The 12,923-nt window shown below is 39.2% G+C and overlaps 2 protein-coding genes across 2 annotated transcripts in view; one reads left to right on the top strand and one right to left on the bottom strand.

Annotated features, from left to right (window-relative positions):
* Positions 1-1,406, top strand: part of LOC134349598 (paraspeckle component 1-like) — a 131,885-nt gene extending 130,479 nt beyond the window's left edge. Inside the window, exon 11 of the transcript XR_010018722.1 lies at positions 155-1,406. The gene's annotated coding sequence lies outside the window, so the exon portion shown is untranslated. The remainder of the gene's footprint in view (positions 1-154) is intronic.
* The window catches only part of mphosph8 (M-phase phosphoprotein 8), a 70,826-nt gene that overhangs the window by 10,461 nt on the left and 47,442 nt on the right, over positions 1-12,923 (bottom strand). Inside the window, exons 7-10 of the mRNA XM_063054157.1 lie at positions 6,633-6,721; positions 5,124-5,264; positions 2,481-2,567; positions 2-156 (exon numbers count right to left, since the gene is read on the bottom strand). Of these exons, the coding sequence (XP_062910227.1) occupies positions 2-156; positions 2,481-2,567; positions 5,124-5,264; positions 6,633-6,721 (472 nt within the window). The remainder of the gene's footprint in view (position 1; positions 157-2,480; positions 2,568-5,123; positions 5,265-6,632; positions 6,722-12,923) is intronic.

Here is a 12,923-nt window from a genome sequence, read left to right as displayed (position 1 = left end):
CGTTTCCACATGATTCTTTAGCAGGTCATAGACCAGTATGTTATTGCTCTGTTTAGCATAGTATAGGGCACTGTTCTGATGTTTAGAAAGGATCCCACAATCAGCACCGTATTCTAGAAGAAGTCTTACTATGTCAGAATTTCCTCTCTTACAGGCCTGCAAAGAAGAAACAGAATCAGATTGTTACTGACTTATATGACATGAAATCTGATGTTTGGCAGCACCACAGTGCAAAAGATAAAAATATTGTACATAAATAAATCTCACAAAGAAAATGAATAATAAAGTTCATGGATTATGTAGTTTTTCATGCTCCTGTACCTCCTCCCTGATAGCAGAAACCTGAAGACGGTGTGTTGCAGATGGTGAGAGTCCTTAATGAGGGATGCTACCTTCTTGAGGCACCACCTCTTGAAGATATCCTCAACGGTGATGTAGCTGGCTGAATATATAACCCGGTGCAACCTCTTATGATCCTGTGCATTGGAGGCTCCACACCTGGCTCTGATATAAGCAGTCAAAATGCTCTTCACTGTACATCTATAGAATTGCTTTTTAATTAAGAGTCTTTGCTGGCATACCACAAGCTCCTAACAAAGCAGAGCATCAATGTACTTTTCATCCTTGCTTTGTCCAATGCAACTAACACTGCTTCAGTTGTCTTCTTTCACCCCTACTGGGTTTTCTCCTATTCCTTGTTTATCTGTTGCCCTCTTGAAGCATGTAAATGCACAAAATCCAGTCCCATCAAATAACCAGATTTTCATCATTTCTATTAATTTTACAGTATAAATATTACAAATAACACAGGCACACAACCACCTTACCACCAAATTGGGTTTTCTGCCCTAATATAATTTCCAAATTAAAGAAAAGGTGCTTAAATTCAGGGTCCTATCGGGAAACGGGTAAGTTTCAAATCCAAAACATCAGTCAACAGAAGTTTTTACATCAATACAGCACAACCTTGTCAATAACCTCCTTACCAACCTCCCAATCACCACCAGTATCAGCTGTCAAACAGCCTCCATGTTACACGAATCATTCAACTGAATTTTAGCCTCTCACCATGTTCTTCACCAACTCTATTCCCCATGTCTAATTTAGTACACTCATTTACAAATCTTTCCAACACCTTCAATTACTTTTCTGACTTGCTCCATCTTCATTCTCAGCCCGTTTTCCCCCACCTCTGCCTTCCTGCACTTTTACTCTTCCTTTGTCTTATGTCAGTCTCAAAATTTTCAAGTCTTATGATTCTTCTATATCCATGTTCTCCTACATCTCCTTAAACACTTGTTAAAACTTTTTTAAAAATCAATCTTCATAACCAAAAAACACTGATCTATGCAAGAGGCTACTAGGCATCAAGAAACACACATCAAAGTTGCTGGTGAACGCAGCAGGCCAGGCAGCATCTGTAGAAAGAGGTGCAGTCGACGTTTCAGGCCGAGACCCTTTGTCAGGACTAACTGAAGGAAAAGTGAGTAAGGGAATTTGAACGTCGACTGCACCTCTTCCTACAGATGCTGCCTGGCCTGCTGCGTTCACCAGCAACTTTGATGTGTGTTGCTTGAATTTCCAGAATCTGCAGAATTCCTGTTGTAGGCATCAAGAACATTAGTTTGTCCTTGAAACATCTTGGGATCTAATGCCCTTATACAAATATTCATTGTTCATACACTGTCCCATGTCTACACCACATCTACAACTTCCCTCAGAATTGCAGTGAAATAAGAGTTTAATCCAGGCAAGGTTGAGGTTATTGCAATTTGGGAGGTGAATTGCAAGGAAAAGTACACATAAATATCAGCACCCTTAATGACACTGATGTATAGAAGGATCTTGGGTCAAAGTCCAGAGCTCCCTGAAAGTAGCTGCACCAGCTGATGGAGCAATAAAGATGACATATAGCTTGCTTGCTTGCTTCTAGTAATCTAGGCAGTGAGTTTGAAAGTCAAGAAGTTATATTGCTGCTCTATAGGACTTTATTTAGGCCGCATCTGGAAAGATGCATTCAGTAACAGTCACCACATAATAGCAAAGATGTGGAAGCTTTAGACAGGGTACAGAAGAGGCTGGCATTGGTTTACTATTGTCACATGTACTGAGATACAGTTGAAGAGCTTGTCTTGCATTGTTCTCATACAGATCAATTTATTACAGAGCATTGAGAGTGCGCAGTAAAACAATAAAAGAATGCAGAATAAAGTGCAATAACTGTAGAGAAAGTTCAATCCACGTAAACAATGTGCAAGATCATAATGAGGTAGACTGTGTGGTCAAAATTCCATCTTATTGTACTAGGGAACGATTCAATAGTATTAACAGTGGGGTAGAAGCTGTCTTTCAGCATGGTGGTTATGTGCTTTCTTTTCCTCATTTCTTTTCAAATCAGTTTGGGTCAGACTGCTGAAATTAGAAATTATTTTTTAAAAAACTGCTGAGTATTGTGTTTTTGGGGAGGAAAAAAAACATACCTTCATTAATGCGGTTTCTCCACTGATCTGTTGAGCATTAACTTGGGAACCTGCTTCCAGAAGAATAGCAACTGTTGTCAGATAATTCTGAAAGTGGGGAAAAAAATGTTAAATGCACTAGTGATAAATGATTTGATACTGTGCTCCAGTGGTTAATGAAGAAATTGTACTAAATCTTAAGTTATAACAACATTTAATTTTGGACAAGACTGATGTATTATATTCTATTGTATTGATTTTACTGTATTTTAAGATACTCTGCCAGGGCAGTAAAATGGAGTTTCTGCCAACACTTCCACTATATCAGTGATACAATGACAGAAAGCATGAGGAAATTCCAGGGCACTACTGTCAAGTGCATTCACTGCTCGTCTTAGAAAAGGAATACTGTAATAAGTACAGGTGCACATTCCTTTATCCGAAATTCTGAAATCCAAAAAGCTCCGAAAACCAAAGTTTTTTTTCGCCAACAGCTGACGTCACTCAGGTGTGACATGGCAGCACTAGCAGAGCCCGCCAGACGTCAGTTGTGGCTCGGCACTCGTACTGGTTACACGTGCATTTGCTGTTTGCTGATACTTTGTGTTTAATTTCACTGTGAAAATGTCAAAAAGAGCTGCAGTTACCCCTATGGGTAACAATGAGAAAAAGAGATGGAATCTTCTCTATCAATAACGCAGAAAGTGGAGTTATTGCAGAAGCTTGATCGTGGTGTGTCTGTGCAGCGTCTTACTGAAGAAAATAGTGTCAGAACTACCACTGTATATGATTTAAATAAACAGAAAGACAAGTTACTGAAGTTTTATGGTGACAGTGATGTTCTACATTTATAGCAATAAGTAATTTACCATGTGTTTGATTCCGTTCGTTTGAAGCTGTATATTTTTATGTTTTATTGAATGTTTTTGTTGGAATAGAATTTCTTCTTGTCATTATTCCCTAAACAATACAGTATAACAATTATTTACATAGCATTTATATTGTATTAGGTATTACAAGTAATCTAGAGATGATTTAAAGTATACGGGAGGACGTGCGTAGGTTTGGTGCGCTGCTGGGTCCTGAAGTCCACCGCACAGAGACAGGTTAAATAAGGGACTTGAGCACACGTGTTCTTTGGTATCGGGGGTGGGGGGAGTGGGTCTGAAATCCGAAAAATTCTGAATTCCGAAGTGCAACTTGCCCCAAGGATTGTGGACCTGTATAAGTTAAAGTATATTAGCAAAACTGCATCACAAGAATAATTAATCGTAAATTGATTCCCATAATTTCTGGAGTTATTTGATGGGTCACAGTGCTCAAGAGCTTTTTGGTATACAAGAGGTGAAAATTGAAACGAGAACGAGGAAAGGCAAAGCCACCCATAATTTCATAGTCAATAGTCTGTGATTCCCACAAGATCACTAAATACATTGGCATTGGATTATTTGGTCCTCATCTACAACACCTGCCACAGGCAACTACTCAGTGTTAGTGCAGTCTGAGCTCACATGGACTGTCAGTTGTTTGCTGTTGTTCATGGAATCATACACCTTCAAGAGAAGGAAAATAAAAATACCACTCTGGATTTATTTTCTAAACAATATGGATTAATATCTTTTATAAAACAACACAATAGCATTTTAAATTTTAGCGTCAACATCTTAATGCATTAAAGATACTCAGTACCCAAGGCAAGAGAAATGTTTTTCATTACCCCTTAATATCAAACAAAACAAAATCTACAAATGATGTTACGTACAACTACGAAAACTAACGTCCAGAAAGAAAAGCTTTGTCCGAAATTAGCAATTCATCCATACTAAGCATTAAGCACTATCACATTCTGAAAACAGCTCAATAATTCCATTTGATATCAGAGAATGTATACAACCTGAAATTCTTGTTCTTTGCAGACATCCACAAGAACAGAATGCCACAAAGAATGAGTGGTAGTAAAAACATTAGAACCCCAAAGCTTCCCATTCACACACAAGCAGCAGCAAATGACCCTGACCCTCTCCCAAAAAAAAAGCACTCATCAGCACGCTTCACCCACCAAGCAAGCAAAGCCCTGAAGACCATGATCTGCAGTACAACAAAAACTAATCATTCACCCAACAATTCAACATACAGTACCACAGACTCTCTCAATAAAGGGGACAGAGAGGTGTCACCCTTTCACAGCGAGAGGGGAAACCAACTAAGTGTGTCAACTCTTGACATATGGCTGTTACCTGCCTTGGCTCCGCCAACAAATACACTTATCATTCTCTCTTTACCCTCAAGACAAAAAAAGTCATGCAAACATCACCAAATACAGATTTTACTTCAGATCACATCTCATCCTAACACAAAATTCTTTCAAGAAGGATGAAAGAACACCATTTTTTCATCCTTGTTGTGTTTTGCTGTGTAGATACAGGAACACCTTCACCAAAAAGGACTACAATAGTTCAAGATGGCTTACCAACACTTCAAGGGCAATTAACTGTTAGACACATCAATGCTCCCATATTCCAAAAATGATGTCAGACTCCCTTTTAAGTATTTGATCAAATATAGCTTTATCTGCAGCCACAGATCTCTTAATTCTAGACCAATTTTACTATGCTTAGTGGCATTAATCATAGTACAAATAACTAACTTCAATTGCGAACAAACCTTCTCAGCAGCATGCATCAGTGCAGTGGTACCATTTTTTTGTCGAGAACTGATCTTTGCACCCTTCTTGATGAGTAATCTGAGGATATCATCCTGTCCTCCAGCAGCTGCAAACATGACTAGATTCATTCCACTAGGGTCCTGTAACAGAAACATTATGATAAAATTTTAAATTCCAAACGCAGACTTATCAACTAATAAGAATGTTCATTCCTGCCATTCAGGACACAGGGTATTAGCAAATTCTTGATGAATTTTCCACAATCTATTTAGAAATACAGCATGGTACAGGCCCTTCTAGCTCAACAAGCCTGTGCTTCCCAATTACACCCATGCAATCATTTAACCTACTAACCCGCAGGTCTTTGAAATATGGAACTAAACTAGAGCACCTGGAGGAAACCCATGGTGTCACAGGGAGACATACAAACTCCTTACAGACAGCTGTGGAATTGAACCTGGGTCGCTGGGCTGTATGCTAGCTGCTATTTTCTCCTCAACTAGAGAAAAGTAAAAAAATCAAATATGACTTTTTAGTACATTTTGCTGAACTGACACAAAGTTAGCAATACTTAAAGTGACACTGTCTTTGAAATAATTCATTGTTGTAGAGCAGGATAAGAAATTACATGGGAGAGTGGTTGGGGGTGCAATAGGCATGAAAAGATTCATGACTTACCCACTTTCGAGTAACACAATTTTATGGAAGTTCAAGGGAGAAGTTGCAGAAAAAGAATGAGGCAAAGAAGAGATCCACAAAGTTGAAGAGGGCTTTTGAATTGAAGCATTGAATTAGCAGCCAGTGTAGACTACTAAAATAATGGATAGATAGATAGATAGAAGATTATGCTTTGGTTAGGATTCAAGGAGCATAATTTCAGGCAAGTTTCTGGCAGGCAGGTGGAAGAGCAGAAATTAGCCAGTAGAGCAATGCATTAATTAGGAGTAAACTATCAGATAAAGGCAGAGGCAAGTGATACTACAGTATAAAGTCCTTGTGATAGGAAGGATACGCCTCTTCTAACTTGGTTTTTCGTCAACATTACTGTAAGTCTAGTTCAAGCAGCGGAAGAATAAGAATAGGGGATGAGGTCAGTTGCAGGGAAAATTCAGCTTATCCATAAAGAAATTTTTGGACTAACAAAAATTTGACAATACCAAAAGGTATTAAGTTGGCTTTGAAGTGAAGCTGGGTATCACCAGCACACAAGTTAAAATGTTTCAGGCAAATTCACAAAAAAGACAGCAAATTATTGTGAAATGTGGTGCTAAGGAAGGATTACTGGATGATTTCATGGATGGGGAGAAGATAATGGGGCTAACAGTGACTGCAAGTGAATGCTTAGAATGAAATCAGGGCAAGATACCCAACTAGACACTCAAGGGAAGCCAAATTCCCATGTATGACGCAATCAACCATAGCAAAAGCTAATCAGTTCAAGGAAGATGAGGAGAGAAAAGCATGTGAGAAATGGAATGAGGATTAAAATATCATCTCTGCTTAAGTACCTCTTGATCCAGATTATATTCTTCTCTTGAATTTAGAGCAAGTTTTACTGTCAGGTAGTTTCCATTTCTCACTGCATCACGCAAAACACCTACAAGTTTATGAAAGTAACATTTATTTTGCAGTAGAAACTTACTAGCATTCTCATATTACCAACTTAATGTGTTAAAATTTCTAACCATCAAAACTAATTATAAATTGATACTTTAGAAAAGTTGTGCATAATTTGCAGCACTTGTCTGAAGGCCTTTTTAAAATTAGTCTTCCAATAATTTACAATGGTCATATTTGCATTGAAGTTAGTCATTAAACATAGTTTGCAGTACTGTGTAAAAGTCTTGGGTACATATACAGTGAAACCCCGTTATAACGCGATCATTTGGGTCCATAAAATGTCATCGTGAAAAAAAGCTGGGTCGCGCTAAATCAGGGTTGTTACTGTAAAAATTAAAACAAATTAATTTTTAGTAAAGCTTTTTAATACACAAAACAACAAATAAAAACATTCAAGAATATTAGCAATCATCATTTACAGTTTATTTCTTAAAAAAGTGATCAAGTGTTCCTTGCTTGAACGCAGCATGTTGCTGGCTACGAGCGAAATCTAGAATGCTTCTGAGTTGGAGGTTTTTTATGTGGTCCACCTCCTGGGTCTCCAGCCAACGGAGGCTAGCCTCGAGGTGTTCAATGTCTTCAGACACTTTTGGGGCTGGGGGTGGAGGCTCTTCATTATCGGGGAGGAAGCCAAGAGCTGGGAAGTTGATTGGCAAAAGGGATACAAGGCTGGAGAAGGGGGAGTATGGATTGACATTGATATGGAGTCCAATGACTCATCACGTTATATCCAAATTCGCGTTAAATCGGGGCACGTAAAATCAGGGTTTCACTGTACATAGTTAAGGTGCTCAAGACCTTTACAGTACTGTAATTTTATGTACTGCCGTAGAAAAAAAACTGACGACAAACGTGATACTTATGTGTCTCTATTGTGGACTGAGGGTGGGAAGGGGGCAAGGAGATGGGAATCATAGTTGGAAAAAGGGCAAGGGAGAGAACAGGAAGCACCAGAGACATTCGGTAATGATCAATAAACCAATCGTCTGAAATCAAATTACCTTGCCTGGTGTCTCTGGGCTGGGTGTGTCTGCACCTGCACCAATCACCCCATCCTACCACTTTTCTGCCATCTGTCCCACACCCTTCCACCCTCATTATTCCCAACATCCTTGCTCCTGCCAGATTTACAAACACTCTCTCCACTTCACATCTATGGAAAAAAGAGTACAGTCGACATTTAAAAGGGCCTTGGCCCGAAACACTGACAGTACTCTTTTCCTCACATGCTGCCTGGCCTGGTCAGTTCCTCCAGCATTTTGTGTGTGTTGCTTGGATTTCCAGCATCTGCAGATTTTCTCTTATTTGTCAAAGGCCTCTGGTATATTCTTAAGTTAGTGCCAGTCACTTGAATTAGTTGTAAGAGCCTAAATTGGTACTATAGTTTAAATAATTAATCAACTTATTTAGTCTATATACAAATACATTTTTAAATGTAACATGTTTATATATTTATTTAAACTCTCAAAAACTTCAAACTGTTTACATACAACTAAACAAGATCTGAGCTAACCACCAATCTCAATTGTAAATCCCATCTAAAAGGACATTTATAAATTATATTCAATCATTGTTTGAACTTGTATTATTATGTAATAGCAATACACTATCCAGACTGCTTGCCTGTAATCAGACTGAAGGAAGTATAAATGAAAATTTAAAGAGTCTGCATTATGTTTTGATAAGATTTTAAGCTTTTCTTTATCCCATCATTTTCCAAAAGGCAGAAGGTATGAAAGGCTGAAATGAAAGCATGTACTACCAAGCTCAAGATTCAACTTCTATCCTGCTGTTATAATAGTTCCCTAATTTCCTGATAAATTGTGAGGTCAAGAGTCCAATTTACCTCATGATCTAGTACCTTGTTTACCTGCTGGGCATTTTCTCTGTACAGTTACACTTATCTCTTATTGTTATTTTACCTTGTTCTACCTCAATGCACTGTGTAATAATCTGATCTATATAAAAAGTATGCAAGGAAGGCTTTTCACTTTATTTCAATACATGTGAACAATAATAAACCAATGCCAAGATATGTTAATCACTAATCAAGCCACAGCATTCTTAGTGTGCAGTATAATAGTTTGCATGGCTTTACTTGATGCACTCTTTGTAAAAGACAATGGCAAGAAGAAAACATTTTGCAGTTCATTAATTTAACTTCATAAATCCTCAAGTGATAATGGCTTTTGCATTGTCAGCGTTAATATTTAGAGTTGATAGTCACATAACAAGGAAATAAGATCACCTAATCCATACCACCATCAACCAACCATATATTCTAATCATACAATAATTGCTATTTATTCTCCCCTTTATCACTTATCCCCTAAGATTTTGCTACTTGGAGCAATTTATAGTGGCCAAATATCAACTTGCACAGCAAGCAGTGGGCACCCTTTGCCTCTTATCACTTGGTGCATAACCTCTAAGCCCAAGTGATTCAAGTAGTCATCTGGACATTTCCTAAATGCTGTCAATTCCTCATCATTCCCTAAGGCTCCACCATTCTTGATGCATGTCCTAGCCTCATTAGTACCTCCAAACATCTCATTTGTCTAGATTAAACTGCCATTTTGCAGTCCATTTCACCAGTACACTCAATCGTTCTATCACCTAAAATAACCTTTAAAACCATGGAGAACTCTTCCAATCTCCATGTGATCCACACACTTATTAATTAATACTTACTAATATCCTAGCAGGAAGGTTTGTTAATGCTTCACAGTGGGTTTTAAACTAGAATTGCAGGGGATAGAAGTAGTGTTAGAACAGTTAGTGAAGAAGTTCTGGAGGCCGATGTTGGTAAGACCTTAAGACAAAATTAGGAAACAAAAGGTTGAGCATGGTGCAACTTGTGTGCTGAGCTGTGTATATTTTATTGCAACAAGTGTTGTAGGAAAGGCAGGTAATAGTGCTGAAGATGAGAGCTGGTTTACAAATGTAGCGAAGAAAATCTGCAGTCAACAAGATGAGTTGCCATGTAAAGGCGGACAAAATCAAAAAAGGGGTGAGTACAGGAACTGAAGGTGTTATATTTGAATGTGCCCAGTATGCAGAATAAGGTAGATGAACTGGCAGCACAGTTGCAGATTGGCAGGCATGAAGTTGTAGGCATCACTAAATCATGGCGGAAAGATTATAGCTGGGAGCTTAATGTCCAAGGATACACTTTATATAGAAAGGGCAGGCAGGAAGACAGAGGAGGTGATGTTGCTCTGTTGGTTTAAAAAAAACTGAAATGAAATCATAAGAAAGAGGTGATAAAGGGTTGGAAGGTATTGAATCATTGTGGATAGAGCTAAGGAACTGCAAGGGTAAAAAGATCCTGATGGGAGTTGTATACAGACCCACTCCCCACCCCACCCCCCAAAAACAGTAGTAACGCTGTGACCTACAAATTACAACGAGAGATAAAAAATGCATACCAAAAGGGCAATGTTACAATAGTCCATTGGGGACTTCAATATGTAGGTAGCTTGGGAAAATCAGGTTGGTGCTTGATTCCAGGAGGGGGAATTTCTAGAGTGCTTCTCCCTCCACCCCCCCCTCCTCTGGTGAGTGCTCGTGTTCCAAACCCCCCAACTCTGGAGTATCCTGCCTCCATGGGGATGATCACCTCCCCTGCATGACTCTTGACTGCAGGTCAGGTTTAAGAGTCAGCTGGAGAGATTAAGGCAAGGCTGCTGGTCTGGATGGTTATCAGCCCCAGGGTATTGAAGGCCTGTGCGAGCCAGCTGTCTGATATTTTACAGCACCCTTACAATCCGAGTCTGAGTCAGGAAAAGATACTGGTGCTAGGGAAGATTTCCTGCTTGGTTCCTGTACCCAAGAAGGCAACTCCATTGAACTTAATCACTACAGACCAATTGCCCTCACATTTCATGTAAAGGTGATGCTGGAGAGGCTGGTCCTGATTTACCTTGGACTGCAGGTGAGATCTTCATTGGACCCTCTACAGTTTGCCTACCAACCTCACGTGGGAGTGAATGGTGGCATCATCTACCTGTTGCAGAGAGCTCACTCCCACCTAGATGCTGGCGGCGTTGTGAGAATCACATTTTTTGATTTCTCTAATGTCTTCAATACAATCTAACCACCATTTCTAAGCGAGAAGCTGCAAAGAATGGGCATAGACAAATCCACTATCTCCTGGATTACTGACTACCTGACAGATGGACCCCAGTTTGAACACTGGGTACTTCTCTGTCTTGAGATATTGGTGAGTGGCATTGGAGACTGTCCTATCTCCGTTTCTGTTCACATTGTACACCTCAGACCTTCAATACAAATCTGAGTCTTGTCACTTGCAAAAATTCTCTGAGGACTCTGCAGTGGTTGGGTATATCAGAGATGGGCAGGAGTCATTGTACAGAGGACTGGTGGACAAGTTTGTGGAGTGATGCGGGAGGAACCTCCTGCTCCTGAATGTGGTCAAAACCAGGAAGATGGTGATTGATTTTAGGAGGAAGAGGACTGTGACAAGTACCGTATACATTCTGGGAAAAGCACTTGTGGTGGTGGCAGAGTACAAATACTTGGGTACTCACTTCGACAACAGACTGGAAAACCAACACCAAAGCTGTTTATACAAAGGGGATGAGCGGACTATTTTCTAAGGAAACTGAGATCCTTCAATATGTACAGCAGGATGGTGGAGATTTTTTATCAGTCTGTTGTAGTGACTGCAGTCTTCTTTTTGCAGCTTTATGTTGGGGGAGCAACATCAGTGACTAAATATAAACTCATCAAAAAGGCTGGATCCATCCTTGGTTACAACCCAGAACTTTTTGAGTTAGTGATGGAGTGGAGATCACTAAACAAACTGTTATCCATTGTGGACAATCTGGCACATCCTCTCCATAACCTACTGAATAAACAGTGAAGCACCCTTTCAAACGGACTCATTCAGCTCCGCTGTCACAAGGATCATCACAGAAAATCTTTCCTCCCATATGCAATAAGCATATACAACAGTTCAACTCTGTGCGACAGGAGAACACACATCTTAGTACAATGGTCTATGTTTCATTATTTTGTACATTATTATTGCACATTGGTAAATAATTATTGTATATATTATTATTATTGTTATTTTATAGTTAAGTCTGTGTTTTTAAATGTTGCTGCTGTAAATGAAAGAATATCTGACTCAGGATCAATAAAGTATCTATTAATATTATTTAGAGCCCCTCGTTGAGCCCATTAGAGGATCAGCTATTCTGGATTGGGTGTTGTGCAATGAACCAGAACTGATTAGAGTTCAAGGTAAAAGAACCCTTAGGGGTAAGTGATCATAATACGATCAAATTCACCTTGAAATTTGAGAACCTAAAGACAGATGAATCAGTATTACAGTGGAGTAAAGGGAATTACAGAGGCATGAGAGGGGAGTTGGCCAGAATTGATTGGAAAAGAACACTGGCAGGGATGATGGCGGAGCAGCAATGGCTGGAATTTCTGGAAGCAATTTGGAAGGCACAGGATAGACACATCCCAAAGAAGTAGTATTCTACAGAAAAGATGACACAACTGTGGCTAACAAGAAGTCAAAATCAACATAAAAGCCAATGAGAGGGCATATAATAGAACAAACATTAGTAGAAAGTTAGAGGATTGGGATGCTTTCAAATACCAACAGAAGGCAACTAAATAAGTCATTAAGGTAAATACGGAATAAGAAAGTAAGCTAGCCAATAATATTAAAGATACCAAAAGTCTCTTCAGATACATAAAGTGTAAAGGAGAGACGAGACTGGATATCAGACCACTGGAAAACTATGTTGGTGAGGTAGTAATGGGGTACAATGAAATGGTGGACAAACCGAATAAATATTTTACAACAGTCTTCACTGTGGAAGACACTAACAGTATAGTGGAAGTTCCAGGTATCGGGGTCATGAAGTGTGTGAAGTTACCATAACTAGAGAGAAGGTTCTTAGGAAACTGAAAGGTCTGAAGGTAGGTAACTCACCTGGACCAGATGGTGTACACCCCAGAATTCTGAAAGAAATGACTGACAAGATCGTGGAGGCATTGTTAATAATCTTTCAAGAACCACTAGATTCTCCAATGGTTCTAGAAGACTGAAAAATTGCAAAATGTCACTCCACTCTTCAAGGAGGAGGAGAGGCAAAAGAAAGGAAACTATAGGCCAGTTAGTCTGACCTCAGTGGCTG

This window comes from Mobula hypostoma, chromosome 7, assembly GCF_963921235.1.
Source record: "Mobula hypostoma chromosome 7, sMobHyp1.1, whole genome shotgun sequence".
In the NCBI taxonomy this organism is placed as follows: Eukaryota; Metazoa; Chordata; class Chondrichthyes; order Myliobatiformes; family Myliobatidae; genus Mobula; species Mobula hypostoma.
This window is presented reverse-complemented; position numbering and strand designations above follow the sequence as displayed.